This window comes from Phyllobates terribilis, unplaced genomic scaffold, assembly GCF_046119375.1.
Source record: "Phyllobates terribilis strain yellow unplaced genomic scaffold, ASM4611937v1 Scaffold_2__4_contigs__length_985480577, whole genome shotgun sequence".
Classification (NCBI taxonomy): Eukaryota; Metazoa; Chordata; class Amphibia; order Anura; family Dendrobatidae; genus Phyllobates; species Phyllobates terribilis.
In genome coordinates this window covers 608,985,184-609,007,289 of record NW_027362762.1, presented here as the reverse complement: position 1 = coordinate 609,007,289, position 22,106 = coordinate 608,985,184, and the positions used below count along the sequence as shown (strand labels likewise).

The 22,106-nt window shown below is 40.3% G+C and overlaps 1 protein-coding gene across 1 annotated transcript in view; it reads right to left on the bottom strand.

Annotated features, from left to right (window-relative positions):
• The window catches only part of ITPR3 (inositol 1,4,5-trisphosphate receptor type 3), a 373,063-nt gene that overhangs the window by 17,798 nt on the left and 333,159 nt on the right, over nt 1-22,106 (bottom strand). Inside the window, exon 56 of the mRNA XM_073666508.1 lies at nt 18,256-18,416. Within this exon, the coding sequence (XP_073522609.1) occupies nt 18,256-18,416 (161 nt within the window). The remainder of the gene's footprint in view (nt 1-18,255; nt 18,417-22,106) is intronic.

Below are 22,106 nucleotides of genomic sequence, written 5' to 3'. Positions count from 1 at the left end.
GGACCTCTGCTCTTCTCCATCTACACCTTGGGCCTGGGACAGCTCATAGAGTCTCATGGCTTTCAGTATCACCTCTATGCTGATGACACACAGATCTACCTCTCTGGACCCGATATCTCCTCCCTACTAACCAAAATCCCACAATGTCTGTCCGCCATCTCATCCTTCTTCTCTGCCAGATTTCTAAAACTCAACATGGATAAAACAGAGTTCATCATCTTTCCACCCTCTCATTAATATCCCCCATCTGACCTATACATCAACGTCAATGGCTGTTCACTCTCCCCAGTCCCACAAGCTCGCTGCCTTGGGGTAACCCTGGACTCGGAACTCTCCTTCAAACCACATATCCAAGCCCTTTCCACTTCCTGCCGACTCCAACTCAAAAATATCTCCCGGATCCGTGCATTCCTCAGCAAAGACTCTGCAAAAACACTAGTGCATGCCCTCATCATCTCCCGCCTCGACTACTGCAACCTCCTGCTCTGTGGCCTCCCTTCCAACACTCTTGCGCCCCTCCAATCTATCCTAAACTCTGCTGCTCGACTAATCCACCTGTGCCCCCACTATTCCCTGGCCTCCCCCCTCTGTCAATCCCTTCACTGGCTCCCCATTGCCCAGAGACTCCAGTTCAAAACCCTAACCATGGCATATAAAGCCATCCACAACCTGTTTCCTCCATACATCTGTGACCTAGTCTCCCGGTACTTACCTGCACGCAACCTCCGATCCTCACAAGATCTCCTTCTCTACTCCCCTCTTATCTCCTCTTCCCACAATTGCATACAAGATTTCTCCCATGCATCCCCCCTACTCTGGAACTCTCTACCCCAACACATTAGACTCTCGCCTACCATGGAAGCCTTCAAAAGAAACCTGAAGACCTACCTCTTCCGACAAGCCTACAACCTGCAGTAACCACCGCTCCACCACATTACTGCATGACCTCCTCTACCCCCACCTACAGTATCCTCACCCATCCCTTGTAGACTGTGAGCCCTCGTGGGCAGGGTCCTTGCTCCTCCTGTACCAGTCGCTGACTCGTTTTGTTAAGATTATGTAAATGTTTTTGCTATGTATATCCCTATCACATGTAAAGCGCCATGGAATAAATGGCGCTATAATAATAAATAATAATAATAATAATAATAAAAGCTAAGCTATCTTCTCTTGTTTGTTCCCCCTTGTTGTCTTTAGTGGTCAGTGGGGATCGACTAGCGCTCATCCCCCTCCCTTCCCTAGCCAGGGCCCAACGCCAGGGAAAGACAGGGAGAGGTTTGTGTGCAACGATCGGTGAAGAGCCAATACAGGGACGTTAGTGGAGACAGGTTGATATTAGATCAGCCTAGAAGGTCTCCACTACCCCCTTTCCCTAGAGTCTGGGCTCCCTTTCACTCTTCCCTTTGTGTTGCACTAAGTCTTTCCCACACCTTGGGTGACATTATTGCCGGCCAAACACATTCTGAAAAGGAAAGAAAAAAAAGAAAAAAACTGACACTTTGGTTTATTTTTTTGTGTGTGTGTTTTTTTGGGCAACATTTTTTTTCCTTTTCTCGTTGGCATGGATTCAGTTGCAGAGCTCGCAGAGCAATTCCGCCGTCTGTCTCTGGAGGTGAATGACCTCCACTGTGAGGTTCAGCAGTAGCATCAGTGGCTACAGGTCGCCAATGTGTGGGTCTCTGCAGGTAGGCCTGGCCAGCCTGAACCCAAGGTTGCCCTCTTAGACATATTTTCAGGAGGTAGGGACAATTTTTTTGTACTCAAGGAGGCCTGCAAACTGTATTTTAAACTTCGTCCTTACTACTCCGGAAATGATGAGCAACGGGTTGGAATTCTGATCTCTCTACTGCAGGGAGATCCTCAGTCGTGGGTGTTTTCTTTACTGCAGGACTCGGTTTGTCTCCCGTCTGTGGAGGGGTTTTCGGGGCTCTGGCCCTCATCTATGATGACCCTGACCGAGTCGCCTTGGCTGAGTCTCGGCTACATCGCCTTCAGCAGTAGAATCGGGCAGTGGAGACGTACAGTTCTGAATTCCGTAGAATCCGCAATGGATTCTAAATGGAATGACTCAGCCCTTAGAAGCCAATTTTGTGAGGGTCTTTCTGAAAGGTTGAAAGATGCATTGGCAGTATACGAAACCCCTCAGTCCTCGGAGGCTGCCATGTCTTTGGCCATGTGTCTTGATAGACAGGTGAGACCACCTTCTCCGGGGCCTTCATGTCACGTATATGTACCTCTGCCGGGGAGTGGTCTGGGGATGAACCAGTACTGGGGGAGGTGGAGGAACCCATGCAGTTAGGGGGTGTCTCTGCATCATACATTTCCCCAGAGATTCTCAAGAAAAAAAGCGTATGTTTTTTTTGTGGGAAAAAGGGACATTTTGATGGGACCTGTCCTTCAATTCCTAAAGAAAAGGAGACTCGATTAACTCTTGGTAGTCTGGAGTTGGATAAACAAGGGGTGCATTTGTTGCCAACCTGGAGTTCCATGTTTGTCCTGACAGCAGAGGTGGTGCTAGAGAGCAAAACTGAGAAAATGTCTGTGTTTGTTGACAGTGGAGCCGATCAGCATGGTTGATGCGGAGTTTGTGAAAACTCATAGTCTTGCTTGCTGTACTTTAGCAAAACTTATTTCCATCTTCGCCATCGACCATCTTTGCCAGTTGCACAGAAAGCATTTACTCAGATTGTACATAATGTAAAACTGAGGGTGGGGTCAGTTCATTGTGAAATAATTCCTTGCTATGTCCTTAACAATCTTCCCATACCTATTGTTTTGGGTATTCCTTGGCTTGTTAAACATAATCCGTTTAGTGATTGTCAAGCCCGGGAGATTATTGAATGGGGAGATTACTGCCGTGAGAACGGTTTAGATATTTCCCTTGCTACTGTCTCTACGGAAATACTACCTGCTTTTCTGTCTGGTTTTGAGGACTTTTTTCTGAGCGGGGTTGTCAGGAATTGCCTCCTCATCGTGCATATGACTGTCCTATTAACCTGACCCCTGGAGCTAAACTACTGAAGTCCAGACTGTATAATCTTTCTGGCCCTGTGAGACAAGCCATGAAGGATTTCATTGCGGAAAGTCTGGAGAAGGGACATATCAGACCCTCATCTTCACCTGTGGCAGCAGGGTTATTCTTTGTGAAGAAAAAAGATGGCGGTCTACGTCCCTGTTTAGATTCCCGGGAATTAAATCAAATTACCATCCGTGATCGATACTCTCTTCCTCTGATTCCTGATTTGTTCAGCCAGGTTGTAGGAGCAATTATATTCTCCAAGTTGGATTTAAGGGGAGCCTACAATCTGGTTAGAATCAGAGAAGGGGACAAATGGAAAACAGCGTTCAATACCCCTGAAGGGCATTTGGAGAGTCTGGTTATGCCTTTCAGTTTGACCAATGCACCTGCGGTATTCCAGCATTTCATAAACTATATGTTCCATGATTTGGTGGGGAGGTTTGTGGTGGTCTATCTGGACGATATCTTGGTTTACTCTCCTGATTTTGAGACACATCGGGGGCATGTTAAGCAGGAGCTCCTGTCAGAAGCAAAGTGGGGGCGTGGTGTAGATTACATCTATCAGTGGTGGGAAGGACAAATCTGATTAAAATGGTGCTGATGCCCCAGGTGCTGTACGTGCTGCACAATGCCCCCATATGGTTACCTAAACAGTGGTTCGGTACAATTAATTCTATATTTAGGGATCTTGCATGGGGGAAAAAACAACCGAGGATTAGATAGGAAATATTACAGAGGCCCAAAAATGAGGGGGGGCTGGCACTCCCGAGCCCGTGGATTTACTATCTAGCAGCTCAGGGTCAACAGCTGAGGGGATGGAGAGAGACAGAGGGCACGGGTTCGGTATGGCGGATATTGACTCAGGTACAGGGGACAGATCCATTGGTTCAAGGACTGGAGGCAGGTAGTTTTAGGAAACTTGGACTGTCATGCCCCACTCTGGCCCTGATACACCAGGTATGGGAGGAGATTAAAAGGATTAGGGGAGTGGAGGCCCTGACTAATTATTCCCCTATATGGCAAAATGAAAAACTGCCGGAGTTTGACAAAATGAGGGAATTTAAAAACTGGAAGAGGAAAGGAATTCAATACATGGCGCAATTACAGGACTCGCGAGGACTAGTGACTTTTGGAAACTACAGGCGGATTATGAGTTATCTGAGATATGTAGATTCCAATATAGACAGTTCTGTCACGCTTACATAGCGCAGGATAAGATGGTTTCTATGAGGGTCCAAAAAGACATATTGGTGGACCATGTGTGTAGTGATGGGGGAACAAAAGCAGTTATGTCAGGTATTTATAAGGACTTAATGCACACCTTTTTAATCAATTACCCGATTAAGGTTAAAGGAAAGTGGGAAGACGAATTGGGACCGATAGAAGAGGATAAGTGGGAGGCGATTATGGAATACATACTATTTGCCCTTGACAAAGTGGATTCTTGTACCGCAAAACGCGCTGTTTTACCCTCACCACCCTTCCTCCATCCCTGGTAAGCAACTCAGTTTGTACTGCTATATTAATTGGGGGGGTCATTGTGTATATATAGCTCAGCGTTTCTATATGCCGTTTGTCATTATCTCCATATCGGCTCAGTCACTGACCTCACTGCTCTTGCACTGTGCCCCTTCAATAAAAATTGGGCCACTGTGCTTTTGAAAAAAAATGGCCAATAACTTATCTATGGAAGTCACCCACGAACATGTGAGGTATATTTGGCCATAGGGCATAGTGCAATAGTCGTTTGGATTCAGTGAATTTAGTTGTCTGATATGGTGTTCTCTGCTTTCATATTGCTTCGAGTCTGCATTCCATCATACTTTGCTCCCTTTACTATTCCTTACATAGGGTTATATTTATGTACATCCCTTGTTGTATCCACTTCGTATGCTGTCTTTATACAAGTTTTATTGATATTTCCTAATAAAATGAATTTATAATTTTCCACTATTCTACCTGTTGTTTTCTCCAATTTTTTCTCAGACTGTCACAAATATATGTGTTCCATAGAGAATACAGGACCCCTGAAAAACTACAGTATATAGGGCAGGACTGAGACAGACTTCTGAATGCCCTCGTTGCCAGGCTGATGGGGCCGAGATCTTAAATATGTTGTGGCAGTGCTCCAGACTGGACTCATACTAGACAGCGGTTATTAACACTATAGAGGGAGTGTATGACTGTAGAATTGAGAGGGATCCTGTGGTTTGCATTTTAGGTTATGTGGACGAGATCCAGATTCAAAATCAGTTCAAATTGTTGACTGTTAGGTTGTTATACATTGCATGTAAATTAATAGCCAGGCATGGGATAAATGAAGAACCGCTGACGATACAAGAATTTTTTAGACAATCAGACAACTGCTCCCCCCAGCCGAGCCGCTCTCGCTGTTATCAGCGGGAGTGGCGATCGGATGAGAGGATTAGTAGACCTCCTCTGCCGACCTGGGTACCACTCGCAGTGCGTTTCCGCCGCGAATTTGCGCCCATTGGCTTTAATTGAAACGCAGCAAATCTAATAATATCTACACCTGCGGATTTGCTGCGATTCAATTCTAATCAATGGGCGCGAATTCGTGGTGGAAAGAATGGACATGCTGCGTTTTTTTCCGCAATGGTAATCCTGAGCGGAAATTTACAGCATGTGATGTCACAGATTCCTGCTGTCCCTTCCTTCACAGCAACCTTTGCACATGCTCAGTAGATGCTTCAATATAAAATATACAGTATAAGTCGGTCTATTGCTCAGTCAGGGTCTGTTTACACAGACAAATTGGCGGCAAGATTTGACTGTCAATTGATAATCTTTTACTGAGCGGATGTCGTTTGAATGCATCTTTACAAGGGCAGACCAACATAAACGATGGTCACTGAGCGATCTATACTGGATTGCTCAGTGCACTTATGCTGCCATTGTTTTTGACAGTGCAAGTCTTTTTTACACAGGGCAATGGACCAGCGAGAACAGTGATCTTTTATGCTGCATTAAAGACATTTCACCCGATGAACAATGTGACGATACAGTTTATAATCTTAATCAGCCAGATGTTTAGATTTGTTAATCCAAGAGAAATACACTATTATCCTTGTGTTGACATGTAAATGTATGTGTATTTCTGCGGCTGGTCAAGAAGGTCATATTATTTGTATAAAACTGAATGTTGACTTGTCTTCATTTGGAAACAATGATGTTTGCTACTATGCTAATGACATATTAAACTAATCTAGCTAGATGTTTATTTACAAGAGCCCCCTACTATACCAACTATGTTAATAGATTAGCTCAAACAATGTGACCTGAGCCCTGTAATGCCCTTCCTAACCCCTTACCTGTGAATATGTACTTGCAAGGACAACTGTAACTATTTTAAGGGACATGTGCTTCTGTAGCAGTCAGACATGAAACAGAGAGAGAAAAGAGACTTTACAAGGAGAATCAGAGATCAGACTCTCTTCACACCATCAGCTTAGTAGGATGGCTTTACCCAAAGAGACACAGATTTGGATTCTACATGATTCTAGCCTAAGGGTATATAGCCCTAACTGTAAAGACATGGGTCTGCTCCATTGACCATCAGAGATACCATGGATACATTTGGGGAGACCAGGTTGGGACGATGAAGTCACCTGGCCCCATGGATATGTTGTTTGGGGTTGCCAGGTGGACCTCCAGTCGCCTGGAGCCCAAAGAGACATTAGGAGAAGCCAGTTTGGGACCCGCCGGTCATCTAGCCGCATGGAAACTCTCGGAGTGGCCAGGGTGGGACCCTCAGGTCTCCTGGCCTTGTACCTTGATGGACTGCTAGCTTCCTAAGCTTGCGCTACCTTCTCTCTGTGGGGGTCCGCCAGAAGCGGGGGGCCACTGGTTGAGGTAGTTGGCCCTGGAAGTCCTAAAGCTGCAGCTGTTTTATCCCAGGTGGGCCAGTGGAAGGGTGAGACTGTGTAATGTTGTACCATCTTGGGTATTTGCTGGGACTGTTCTATGTGTTTATTGTCCGTTTTGTGGTTCAATAAAGTAATGCCATGCTGTTTTACCATCACCCTGTGTTGTCTGAGTAGGGTTACGCCCACGGAAGACCCCGGGTCTTCACAAGCAAGCATTTTGCTTTTTCATTAGATGTAATGTTTACATGGCAAGATAATCATAAAATGAGCTTTTTTAACAATGATTGTTTACGATTACTTTGAAGTGTAAGTGCTCCATTAATCTATTACTGAGTCGGTCTATTGTGAACTCCCTGAAGAGGCAGGAAGTATAAATCTACAATAGCCCCTGAAGCCAGTGTGAAAATTGATAAACTTCTATCTTTTTTTAATATAGATTGTGAAAAAAAAATACATTTACTGTTTGAACCTGATTTCAATAGTACTGTAAGTAATTTTCTGATTACACATTCCCTTTAGTAATGTAAAGTGTATGCTGTTCCCTCAATCTCTATCTGCTCTAGCTGATAGACAGAGATCTAATAGGACATACAGTAATGATAGTTGAGACAAACCCTCTAATCTTTTCTGCTGGCGCTCAGCTTACCTTGCACTAGCTGCACACCCTGGGCCAGTGACACCCAGCTAGCCTCTTGAAAGGTGTAACTGCTTCACAAAGCTGTTATCAGAGAAAATTGCAAGTGGAGAATTGCACTGTGTTATAAAGTAATTTGTCTGAACTTAAATACTGATAAGAAAAATGAATCATTAATTGATCATAGTGCTTTGCTGAATTATATTCTTATTAGAATATATACATGTACTGTATATTTCACTGTTTTAAAGAAAATATGCTTTTGCAAGAATGACTTAGAAAGCAATTAGAACCTATGTTCCCGTTAGTCTGTTTTTTCCTATGAAGACTAGGCTGCTCAACGGCAATACTGACTTATCAGTAAGGGAATAGTCAGTGTTGACACATGCAAACCAGAGAAAATTTCAGCTTACCCTTATGTGTGCCCACATAGCGTTTTTGCGACGTTTTTACGGCTGCAAAAACGCAACGAAAACGCTTGTAAAACAGTCTGCCATGCAAAGCAATGTGAATTCGGATGTGCTGTGCACATGATGCGCTAATTAGCGCGCCGAACTCGCATTGCGTTGCAAAACGCAGTATGACCATTTTTTCTGCCTGAGAGAGGCAAAACGTTCGGCATCAAATCTGCTACGTAGGCACATAGCCTTAATAGGAATCCTGATGTATTCGTGGTTTGAAGCAGAAAGAATCGTCTCTGCAAGACAAAAAGCACACTTTTAATTAAGGAGAAATCCAGCTTCCATGATAAAAAATGTTTGTTTTTATTTAATCCATTAAAAAACAAGGATTGCAATACAACCACTTTGGAAAGGTGTGAGGGGAAAAAGGAGTACAAACGACCACTGGACGCGTTTCGAGCACTCTTAGACTCTTATAGTGCTCTTAGACTCAGTATAGTGGTCTGAGCTTCACATTGATGATTTTATGCGATCAGGATATTGGTTGCAGCCGGTAATAATCAATCAGGTAAGTAGACAGCCATCTGATTTGATTGCAAGTTCTCCAGTCCGAGAAGTGAGAGAATTCAGTTAAAATGACCGTATGTAAAATCAAACACAGTGCAAATGACATGTAAGACAAAAACATAAGGAAAAATTTATAAGGAAAAAACTTACATGGAACAATATCAAAAGCATAACAATATTACAAGAAACGAAGAAAAAAGAATGATCAGTTCACCCATTCATGTAGAAGATAGGCTTCCTCGCAAGGAAACTGGCAGTGCCACAGGATAAGTTTTCAAAAGACAAGGATTATCCAGCGTTTCTCAGAACAAGATCCCCACAAGACGGGATTGGCCATATCCAACCACGTGCAAAGTCAGTATACGACATAAAACTGCCAATGAGCACATGGTTATTGATAGAGACGACCAAGGAAGTTTCATTCCGAAACGCGTCTGCCTAAGAACTCTGTACTGATTTGATGTCATCTTATGTCTCTGAAAAAGTTTTTAATATTTTTCATTAATAAATTTTCTATTTTTATGGAGATTTTTTCCACTCTGGATAATCCTTGTCTTTTGAATATTGCAAGAAAGGAACATGGGAGAGAATTTACCCGAGTAGTGCACAGTAAATGGGCACAGATGCATTTTGATGATATTCTCAGACCGCAAGGTAAGAACAATGTTAATAACAATTACAATTAAATACTAATGCTATGGAAATCAAGAAATAGGATAGTCATTGGAAAAAGGTCACCAATTTTCTTGCTTTACAAATTGTGCATAATAAATAAGCACAAATATATGTAGGTAATGCTCTCAGATTGCAAAATAAAGACAGTATCGATTATAATCAAATACTGATACTGTAAAATTAGTAATATGCGATACTCATTAAACAGTTCATTAAGTTCCTTGGTTTCTGAAATGAGACAATACATTGTTATAATACAGATAATCACCATAACAATTAATGTATATACTAAAACATATGTGGTATAATAAAACGCCAGGTCCACAGAGGAATCATAATTCGTAAGAGTATTAGTCTTTTTATATATTCATATCCCAAAATAACTAAAGGGAATTAATGAACATTGATAAACCTATAGTAGCGTCCATATAAATTGATGAATAAAAAGTATGGACACATATGACAGAACGCCAAGTTCATAGCGGAATTATAAATAACGGGAGTTATTTCTTTATTTATATCCCAATTTAAACAAAAAACATTAGTAAATCTATAATAGTATTCATATGAATTAATGAGTAAAAAAGTGTGGACACATAACGAACCTGTAATAGGAGAAATAGGTATACCCACATTTTAACCACTTCGCCCCAGAGCCTGTTTTTGCCTTCGTGACCAGGCCAATTTTTTCAATTCTGACCACTGTCACTTTATGAAGTAATTACTCTGGAACGCTTCAACGGATTCCCCTGATTCTGAGATTTTTTTTTCGTGACATATTGTACTTCATGATAGTGGTAAAATTTCTTCGATATCACTTGCGTTTATTTGTGAAAAAATCGGAAATTTGGCAAAAATTTTGAAAATTTTGCAATTTTCAAACTTTGAATTTTCATGCCCTTAAATCAGAGAGATATGTCATACAAAATACTTAATAAATAACATTTCCCACATGTCTACTTTACATCAGCACAATTTTGGAACAAAAAATTTTTTTTTGTTAGGAAGCTATAAGGATTAAAAGTTGACCAGCGATTTCTCATTTTTCCAACAAAATTTACGAAAACATTTTTTTAGGGACCACATCTTATTTGAAGTGACTTTGAGGGGCCTTTATGACAGAAAATACCCAAAAGTGACACCATTCTAAAAACTGCACCCCTCAAGGTGCTCAAAACCACATTCAAGAAGTTTATTAACCCTTCAGGTGTTTCACGGCAATTTTTGGAGTGTGGAAGAAAACAATGAACATTTAACTTTTTTTCACAAAAATGTTACTTTAGACCCAATTTTTTTATTTTCACAAGGGTAACAGGAAAAAATGGAATACACAATTTGTAGTGCAATTTCTCATGAGCACGCTGATACCCCATATGTGAGGGAAAACCACTGTTTGGGCGCACTGCAGGGTTTGGAAGGGAAGGAGCGCCATTAGACTTTTTGAATGTAAAATTTGTTTGAATAATTAGCAGACGCCATGTTGCGTTTGGAGAGCCCTTGATCTGCCTAAACAGTGGAAACCCCCCACAAGTGACACCATTTTGGAAACTAGACCCCTTAGGGAACTTATCTAGATGTGTGGTGAGCACCTTGAACCCCAAGGTGCTTCACAGAAGTTTATTATATTGAGCTGTAAAAATAAAATTTTTACATTTTTCCCACAAAAACGTTTTTCATCCCTTAATTTTGCATTATCATAAGGGTAATAGGATAAATTGCACCACGAAATTTGTTGTGCAATTTCTCCTGAACACGCCGATACCCCATATGTGGAGGCAAACCACTGTTTGGTCGCACGGCAGGGTTTGAAAGGGAAGGAGCGCCATTTGACTTTTTGAATGTAAAATTTGTTTGAATAATTAGCGGACGCCATGTCGCATTTGGGGAGCCCCTAATGTGCCTAAACAGTGGAAACCCCCCACAAGTGCCCCCATTTTGGAAACTAGACCCCTTAGGGAACTTATCTAGATGTGTGGTGAGCACCTTGCACCCCCAGGTGTTTCACAGAAGTTTATTAATATTGAGCCGTAAAAATAAAATTTTCACATTTTTCCCACAAAAAATGTTTTTCATTCCCTAATTTTGCATTATCATAAGGGTAACAGGATAAATTGCACCATGAAATTTGTTGTGCAATTTCTCCGATACCCCATATGTGGGGGAAAACCACTGCTTTGGTGTACGGCAGGGTTCGGAAGAGAAAGGAGCGCTATGTTGGCTGGGATAGGTTGCAGACACCATGTCACATTTGAAGAGTCGCTGACATGCCGAAACAGCAGAAACCCCCACAAGTGACCCCATTTTGTAAACTACACCTCTCAAGGAATTCATCTAGGGAAGTAGTGAGTATTTTTTAACTTTTAAATTTATACCATTGGGCAGTGAAAAATACATAATTATATTTTTACCACAAAAAAATGTTTTACCCTCAGATTTTACATTTTCACACAGGGCAATAGGTAAAAATGGTGCCGAAATGTGTCACACAATTTCTTCTAAAAGTGGCAATACCCCATATGTGACTGTATATACCGCTTAGCCATACGGCGAGATCTGGGAGGGACGGAGCGCTATTTGACAATTGGAGAACAAATAATTGTAGAATAGGCATTTGGATTTGGGAGCACAACATTTTCTGAATTTCTTTTGGGGGGCAAGGGCCATTTCGCTTTTCCAGAGCCTTTCTGCTACCAGTAACTTGGAATATTTTTAACAGATGACGGACCTGAGTGGGGACTAGCTTTTTTTGAGGACTGAGTTGAATCTTTTATTGGGAACACTTTATGTAACATTTATACGGCGCTCGAGGCTGAGCACTCACATAGGGGTTTCCATCTAAATTTCCAAGTGATGTAATTCAGATGAAACCCCTGCGGGATCCATTCACTGTAATGAGGCAGCAGAGTTACTCTGGACTCCATCTGACCTCTGTTTAGCGGTGTCCTTTTTTTCAGAAGTGCACAAAACTGTGGCCAACCGCACTTTTATGCACGCCTAAAAAAACTGACACTGTGGGATCACAGGCCAGATGGCATCCACAGTGGCCTATATCTGCCTCATTACAGGGAATCTTCTGTCATGGGTTCCGTCTGAATCACGTATTTCAGAGATTTACACGGAAACTCTGGTGTAAGTGCTCAGCGCAGAGCGCAGGATAAATGTGTGCCGAGCCATACTGCGATCTTTGGGAGACATACTAAACAAATCAGTAGCAGGTGAAGAATTGGTTTTATTTATTTTTTACGCCATTCCTCGTGCGGTATAAGTGATGAGATTACTTTATTCTTCGGGTCGGTGCGATTACAGAGATACCAGATTTATATTGTGTTTTTATGATTGACAGCTGTCACACACTAAGAGCCGCTTTTTTTTGCAAAATCTAGTTTTTGCATCGCCATATTTTGAGAGCTATAATTTTTCCATATTTCGGCCGACAGAGTCATGTGACGGCTTGTTTTTTGCGGGACGAGTTGACATTTTTATTGGTACCATTTTTGGGTACGTGACATTTTTTGATCGCATCCGATTGCGTTTTTTGGGAGGTAAAATTAACAAAAACCAACAATTCAGGAATTGTTTTTTGAGGTTTTTTTTTATCCCGTTCTGCGTGTGGTAAAAGTGATAAGGCAGCATTATTCTTCGGGTCAGTACGTTTACAGCGATACTACACTTACTGTATATTTTTTTTATGTTTTGGTGCTTTTACACAATAAAACAATTTTATAGAAAAAATATATTTTTTGCATCACTTTATTCTGAGCGCTATAACTTTTTTATTTTTCGGCTGATGAAGCTGTATGGCGGCTTTTTTTTGTGGAACAAGATGACATTTTCAGCGTTACCATTTTTATTTCCATTTTGCTTTTTGATCGCATTTTTTTCCACTTTTTGTTTGGCGATATGATGAAAAAGCATAGTTTTTTGCTCCGTTTTTTATTTATTTTTATTATGGTGTGCACAGAAGGAGTTAATTAGTGTAACAGTTTTATAGATCGGGTTGTTTCAGACGCGGCGATACCAAATATGTGCACTTTTTTTGTTTTTGCATAAATATACGGATTTATTGGTTTAATATTTTATTTATTTATTTTTATTTATTTTGTGATTTTTTTTTAACAGTTTGAAAACATTTTTTTGACTTTTTTTTTTACATTTTTACTTAGTCCCTGTATGGGACATTAATTTTTATTTTTCTAATTACTGATGTCTTGCAATGTAATAGACATGTATTACATTGCATGATATCTTTGCTGACTGTTTCACAGTCAGTGTCTCCTGCCAGGCTTCAGCTGCAGGCTGAGCCTAGCAGGACACCATATATGGCACATCTGGAGGCTGTCATGTGACCTCCAGCTGCCATAACAACATCCTGGTCCTGGAAGATATCAGGGGGCCGTCGGAGAGGTAAGTTGACGACCCCCTCTCCTCTCACTATCTGCTATATGTCGCGATAACTATAGATCACGGCATATAGAAGATAGCAAAGGGTTATCATCATTGGGACCTGATCCAATCAGGTCTCGATGATGTCCCCTGTCAGAGCTATGGCTCTGCACCGGAACCACAGCGCTTGCAGGACCCTGGGGGTCCTGAGTGCTGCGGGACCACACACCGTTTTTAAACGTCGGCGCTGCACAGAGCCCAGGCAGCGCCGATGTTTATGTACAGTGGGCGGTCCTGAACCGGTTAATCATTTCCAAAACATAAAATTATTTAATAATGTAGCATAAATTATTTTCTTCAATTTAGACCCGCCGGAACGCGTGTATTTAGCATGTATATCCAAAAGGCTTCTCGGTCTCGTCATTTCTGTTCTCTGTTCCCACCTCTAGTGTGTCTAGGAACTTGTTCTATAGCATATACTTTACAATGTACGATTTTTCTATTGTGATGAGTAATAAAATGTCTAGAAAAATTTTACATATTTTGATTAAATTGTTGTACAATGTCATGCAAATGTTCCCTGATTCTAGTCTTAAAATATATAGGTTCCACTACTAGAAAATTAAAGTTACAAGACTGACACTCAAATATATAAATGACAAAGTCAGACTTGCAATTCAAAACACCCTTAATGTTATATGTTCTGCTACTGTCTGAACCAGAAAAAATAAGTGTTTTACTAGAAATAGTACAGGTTTTACAGGGATGTTGTCCACACTTAAAAAAATCCAGAGAGGGATAACCAGTGCTGAGACCTGCAATTTGAATTAGTGACATGATAACTCGGTGACAAGTGGCTTGCTAATGTAGGAGCACGGCGTGAGACAATCCTCACCCCATTTTCTAATATTTTGTCCATTGTATCGTCATCTCTTAGTATGTGTAGGTTACGGTGGACAATATTAGAGATTTCATTAAAGTGAGCACTATATGTTAAAACCAACGTCGGCTTTTGTCGTGACTAATTTAATTTATTTCTGCAGACGGATTGTTTGTAAGATATTAGTTCCTCTCTGGATTTGCGATCAACAATGTGTATACATGCTAAATACACGCGTTCCGGCGGGTCTAAACTGAAGAAAATAATTTATGCTACATTCTTAAACAATTTTATGTTTTGGAAATGATTAAAATGTGGGTATACCTATTTCTCCTATTACAGGTTCGTTATGTGTCCACACTTTTTTACTCATTAATTCATATGAATACTATTATAGATTTACTAATGTTTTTTGTTTAAATTGGGATATAAATAAAGAAATAACTCCCGTTATTTATAATTCCGCTATGAACTTGGCGTTCTGTCATATGTGTCCATACTTTTTTATTCTTCAATTTATATGGACGCTACTATAGGTTTATCAATGTTCATTAATTCCCTTTAGTTATTTTGGGATATGAATATATAAAAAGACTAATACTCTTACGAATTATGATTTCTCTGTGGACCTGGCGTTTTATTATACCACATATGTTTTAGTATATACATTAATTGTTATGGTGATTATCTGTATTATAACAATGTATTGTCTCATTTCAGAAACCAAGGAACTTAATGAACTGTTTAATGAGTATCGCATATTACTAATTTTACAGTATCAGTATTTGATTATAATCGATACTGTCTTTATTTTGCAATCTGAGAGCATTACCTACATATATTTGTGCTTATTTATTATGCACAATTTGTAAAACAAGAAAATTGGTGACCTTTTTCCAATGACTATCCTATTTCTTGATTTCCATAGCATTAGTATTTAATTGTAATTGTTATTAACATTGTTCTTACCTTGCGGTCTGAGAATTACATCAAAATGCATCTGTGCCCATTTACTGTGCACTACTCGGGTAAATTCTCTCCCATGTTCCTTTCTTGCAAAATTCAAAAGACAAGGATTATCCAGAGTGGAAAAAATCTCCATAAAAATAGAAAATTTATTAATGAAAAATATTAAAAACTTTTTCAGAGACATAAGATGACATCAAATCAGTACAGAGTACTTAGGCAGACGCGTTTCGGAATGAAACTTCCTTAGTCGTTGCGATCCATAACCATGTGCTCGTCGGCGTTTCTATGTCATACACTGACTTTGCACGTGGTTGGATATGGCCAATCCAGACTTGTGGGGATCTTGTTCTGAGAAACGCTGGATAATCCTTGTCTTTTGAATACTTATCTTGTGGCACTGCCAGTTTCCGTTTGAGGAAGCCTATCTTCTACATGAATGGGTGAGCTGATCACTATTTTTTCTTTTTTCTTCGTTTCTTGTAATATTGTTATGCTTTTGATATTGTTCCACGTAAGTTTTTTCCTTATAAGTTTTTCCTTATGTTTTTGTCTTACATGTCATTTGCACTGTGTTTGATTTTAAATACGGTAATTTTAACTGAATTCGCTCACTTCTCGGACTGGAGAACTTGTAATCAAATCAGATGGCTGTCTACTTACCTGATTGATTATTACCGGCTGCAACCAATATCCTGATCGCATAAAATCATCAATGTGACGCTCAGACCACTATACTGAGTCTAAGAGCACTATAAGAGTCTAAGAGTGCTCGAAACGCGTCCAGTGGTCGTTTGTACTCCTTTTTCCCCCTCACACCTTTCCAAAGTCATTGTATTGCAATCCTTGTTTTTTGCTTTTATTTAATCCATTAAACATTTTTTATTGTGGAAGCTGGATTTCTCCTTAATTACAAATAGTCAGTGTTGCTCTTGTCAGCATAAAATGATACCTGTGTTAATTAAAATGAATTTATGTATTTGTTTATATTAATTGGCCAGTGGTTTCTAACAGTTATTAGGCTATGTGCCCACGATGCAGAAATGCTCAGGATTTTTTCCTGAGCGTTTCTGTATCTCCCTGGCAGAAAAAACGCATGCGGATTGTACATGCGGATTGCACATGCGGATTGCACATGCGGATTGCACATGCGGATTGCACATGCGGATTGCACATGCGGATTGTACATGCGGATTGTACATGCGTTTTTCCTGCCAGGGACAAGCGGATGTGAAGCGTTCTTCACATGCATTTCCGCATGCGGGTTGACAAGCGCTTTCCAAGCGATTTTAGCATCACTTGGAAAGTGCTTGTCAACTTGGTCACACTATATAAATACATGCAACCGGCAAGAATTTATATAGTGTGACCGTAAAAGAATGTTTAAAAATAAAAAAATAAATCTATACTTACCTTCCGATGGCCCCCGCAGTCGTGCTTCGCTCCTTCCTGGCTGCCGGTAGATCGCGGTACACTGAAGGACCTGCTGACGTCAGCATCGTGTGGCCCGTCACATGACTATGACGTCAGCGCAGGTCCTTCAGTCCATCGCGATCTGCCGGCATGAGAGGTGGAGCGCACCGGGGGCCGTCAGAAGGTAAGTATATATTTATTTTTTATTTCATTCTTTTTTTTTTTACAGTTTCTATGGTACCCGGGTCCGGAGGAGTCTCCTTTCCTCCACACCTGGGTACCATCCGCACATTGAACGCATGTATTCCGCATGTGCTTATCTAGTGAAGCGGAATACATGCGGTCTAATGCAAGTCAATGGTGGCGAAAACGCAGCACTTCCGCAAAATAATTGGTAGTGCTGCGTTTTTTTCCCGCAATGATAGTCCGCAGCAGAAATTTCTGTAGCATGTGCACAGCATATGAGGATCATCATTGGGGAACATGGCAGGCCTTCCACCAAGCATTTTTTAAGCGTTTCTGCAGCGTCTTTGCCGCTGCGGAAACGCTTAAAAAACGCATCATGGGCACACAGCCTATGTATGGAGGTAAGTACTAGGTAAATAGCCAGAAAATCCGTTTAAACAGTGGCCCCAAATTATGAGTTTTGTTTCTCCACTGGAATAATTTGCTTCTTTTTAGAGACTTTTGTATTTGCGCCTTATTTTCTATATGTTTTGTGCCACTTGTTAAATTGTCTGCCTTTTTTAAGTCTGTTTTAATTTTCCTCAGCAAATTTGCATATTCAGATGTTTTAGACAGGCTCCTGAAATATGAATTTTACCAAATGTTGCATTTTTTGGCACATTTCATTCCAGTCCACCCTGGAAGAAGGTTTCTAGAGGGGCTTTCAATCTGGCACGTTTTGGCAACTTTTTAAAGATGAGTCACAGCAACCGGTTACAGACAAAAATAAGAGCATTTTTGATTTTGTGCCAAATTCATGGACCGTCATTTGGAAGAATAAAAAAAATATCAGCAAGTACCACAAGACAAAAAAAGAAACTGGACTTCAATAAATCGCAAATGATGAATCGGGCCCCAAGTCCTGGGAATAGCGGATAGATTCTCCTGTCATCTTCCATCACAGGGGGGACTCTATGACCATGTCTTCATTTTTTTCTCTTTAACTTCTTTTACTCTAATCTCACTTCTAAATAAACTTTCTAACTGCTTCACTATATGGGATTGAGACTTCAAATCATCAAACGGACAGATTGGCAAAATATAAACAATTTATCTGTTTATCTAAGTCTGTGGATGGAAAAAACTATAATATAATATGTATGTATATACAGTATAAATACTACCAGAAACTACCCGGTTATGCTCATTAACGCCACAATCACAGCTCACAGTACCAGGAGCATTGAAGGAGTGTTGAAGCTGACCTTTATCATCTGTGCCACATAGCTCTCTGGACCGGTGTAATCTGTCTTGTTCTTCACTCTCACCAACACGATGAAGTACAGATAATTCCAGATATTGTGCTCTTCCTTAATGTGTTCCTCAAAGGACACGGTCTTATTGTCAAACTTATCTCTCTCCAGTCCTGCAGAAGTGTATAAGATTCACATTTTACAAGCAGATAAGAGTATTATTAGTATGTGTGACATTTAGACAGTCTTTAGTGCAGCTTTAAGAGTGATGAATAATGTTCAGACAGTCACCGGGAAAACTGCATAGACATACATTGGAAGACAACACTTTTATAGCAGACATCTTTAATGTTATACAATATGTGATCAATAGCAATTTTTCTTTAATCACTTTGTGAGTAATAAATGGAATTTTAGAAAATGGCATTAAAGAAGACCTAATTTTCAACCAAACTTATGAAATTTCTGAAAATGACCTTTCAAAATAATCCATCATCAATATACAGTAATATTGATATAACAATATACTATAATAATCAGTATAACAAAAGCTAAACTGCTATAGTATGCAGATTATTCTTAAAAAAATATTGCTGGAACCTAATAACTTGCAAGGTTTTGGCAGGTTATGTATTGGAATACACCTTTTTGACAGTCTGAAGTCAGTAACTTCTGGAAGTATTGAAACCGTTGCTACTGTCGATTCATTTCATTGTTTCCTTGCTTTCTCACTTCCCACTTTTATGTACCGGGCAAAGTATCAGAAAAGCAATTAGCACATTAAGTGCAGCCCTACAATGTGTTGACACTGAACATCATGCAGCAGACCCACAGTGAATTAGGGCAGGGACTGGCCATAGAATTTAACACTTTTTCCTAATCACTGGCTTTATACTAAATTGTCTTACTATCTGTGCTACAATGAGGCTATTTTCATAATCTGCATACTTTTATATGCATACCATTATACACTGGTGCCTCAGGAAATAAGTCAGGCTATGACATTTGGATAGAGAAATAAATATTAGAAACAATTTTTATGCATGTTGGAAATGTCACTAATTTGTGGCATTTCACACACATTTAATTCTGTAGTTAGTGCTGCTTATCCAGCTGCCCTCCAGCTTTCTTCTGATTAAAGTGACTACCATTAGCTTTAGTGACAACTTGACAGAATCTTGACAGTCTAGTAAAAGGATTGTCCAGTACTTCCAGATAAGATTTAGAAGGGCTCGCTCACACATAAAGAGGTATTGCACTTGGTCCAATGCTATTCAATGAGGCCGTGCAGATCTGTGTATTTTATCTCGGCTGTATTCGGCGTGAGTACAATATCACAGCATGCTGAGGTTTGATTCCGAAATCGGATGGCTGCGAGAAAAAAAAATCGGATGCCATACGGTCCATCAGAGTGACATCTGATTTATACAGATACTTTACAATTCTGTAGTATAGGAAACTGTAAATGGTCCTGTAAAGGATTCATAGCTGCTGGGTAAAAAATGGATTGTATACAGACAGCACACAGTTGACAATTGAGAGAAAATAGTCTCACTTTTCTGGATGAGAATCTGACGGGTTTATATATACTTGTGTGGCCCTAGCCTAATACTCCAAGTCTTTTACTATAGGTATGTCAGCTTAGGATCAGTGTCTAGGTTGGTTACAATATGACTTAAATTCACTGTCAGTTTGAAACTAAAGATGTAAGTGTGAACTGGTGAGCATGGCTAAGTCAGGTTTTTTCTTCAGTGTTATTATTATTATTATTATTATTATAGCACCATTTATTCCATGGCGCTTTACATGTGAAAAAGGAGGAATACATAGCAAAAACAATTACAATAATCTTGAACACAATGTGACAGCGACTGGTACAGGAGGAGCGAGGACCCTGCCCGCGAGGGCTCACAGTCTACAGTGTTGAAAACATTTCTTAGAAAAGGTCATCCAAAATGATTACATATTAAAATTTTATAATAAAAATGAACATAATATTAAAAAATATTCAATCTTTACTAAATAGCATGTCTCAGTCAGTAATGAAGAACTTGTGTGAGCATTTAAAGTAAATTGTACTTTCAAGTAACTTGTCAGAATAAGCTGTCCTGTGTGTTCATGAATATCTTTAGCCATTATTTGACTTATATGCTGAATTTTAACCAGTTTTCCTCTCTACAGCTTCTGTCTCTCAATTAGCGATTGAGCTGGTGAAAGGACAGTAACATCTATGATGTCTAACTTACACATCCTAGCACACAGGTATGGATTTCTGCTTTTCTTCCCATAGATAGTACACAGAGAGAAGCAGTAGCATAGAGGACATTCTATAGTAGTATTGATCAGTGTAGATGTGAATCCAGCTCTGGCATGAGGTGAAAGGCTTGTTAAAAAGCTCAGTACAATCTTTCTGTGTCTCCCTCTGCCCCTTTTCTCACTCTGCTCCTCACTCCCCTCTCCATAGAATATACAAGGCTGTGTATTCTGGCAACTCAATGTGCTTGGCAGTCTGTCTTGTCTTTGGTAAAAGGGAGTTGAAATGTTTTTCAGAGTGGATGGGAAGAAAGAAGCCAAACTCTCTGATAAGATATGAGGCATATTATAACTTTTCTTAGATTTGCTTGTACTATTGATTTATTCAAATAAAAATAGTAATATTTTTTATTTATATAGCGCCAACATATTCCGTAGCGCTTTAAAATTCAGAGGTTCATATACAACAGTCATAAGTAACATAGCTAAAGATAATAAAAATAATTAAAAGCAAAAATAATGACGACCCTGCTCGTAAGAGCTTACAATCTACAATGAGATGGGGGTGACACAAAGGACAGGGGCTTATTTACAATGATGGTCCAGCCATCTTGAGGGGATGAGGGATAGATAAAGACTGCGTGAGCTCATCACCAGTAAGTATTTGTAGTGCTTTTGGGTTCGATGGAGACTTATGTTTGGAGAAATAATGAATGGGCTATAAAAATATAAAAGGACATTGATTAGGGAATGTGATAGGCCGCCCTAAACAGGTGTGTTTTTAGGGAGCGCCTAAAAACTGTGTAAGTTGTGGTTCGTCCTAATTTCTTGGGGTAGAGCATTCCAAAAAATAGGTGCAACTCGGGAGAAGTCTTGGAGCCAGGAGTAGGAGGTACGGATTAGTGTGTATGTTAGTCAAAAGTCGCTTGTGGAAAGTAGAGAACGGGTAGTCAGAGAAACAGAAATGAGAGAAGAAATGTAGGGGGGTGCTGCACTGTGGAGAGCTTTGTGGGTGAGAACAAGCAATTTAAATTGGATCCTATAATGTATAGGCAGCCAGTGCGATGACTGGCATAGAGCAGAAGCGTCTGAGTAATGATTAGCCAGATAGATAGTTACATAGTTACATAGTTTATAAGGCCGAAAAAAGACAAGCGTCCATCCAGTTCAGCCTATTTCTTGTGCACTGCAGCTATTCCGCAGCGTTGATCCAGGGGAAGGCAACAAAAAACCATGAGGTATAGGCCAATTTACATCACTGAGGAAAAATTCACTTCCCGACACCAATCTGGCAGTAAGATTAAATCCCTGGATTAATTAACTAAGCATAAGATGTAATTTTATTGTTCTCAAGAAAGGCGTCCAGGCCTCTCTTGAACTCTTTAAGTGAGTTGGACATCACCACTTCCTCTCCCAGAGAGTTCCAGAGTCTCACGGCTCTGACCGTAAAGAATCCCCTTCTATGCTGGTGCAGGAACCTCCTTTCCTCCAGACGCATAGTGTGCCCCCTCGTCTTTGTCACCATCCTTGGTATAAACAGGTCATGGGAGAGATCTCTGTACTGACCATGGCTGCAGCATTAAGGATGGATTGGAGAGGGGAAAGTCGAG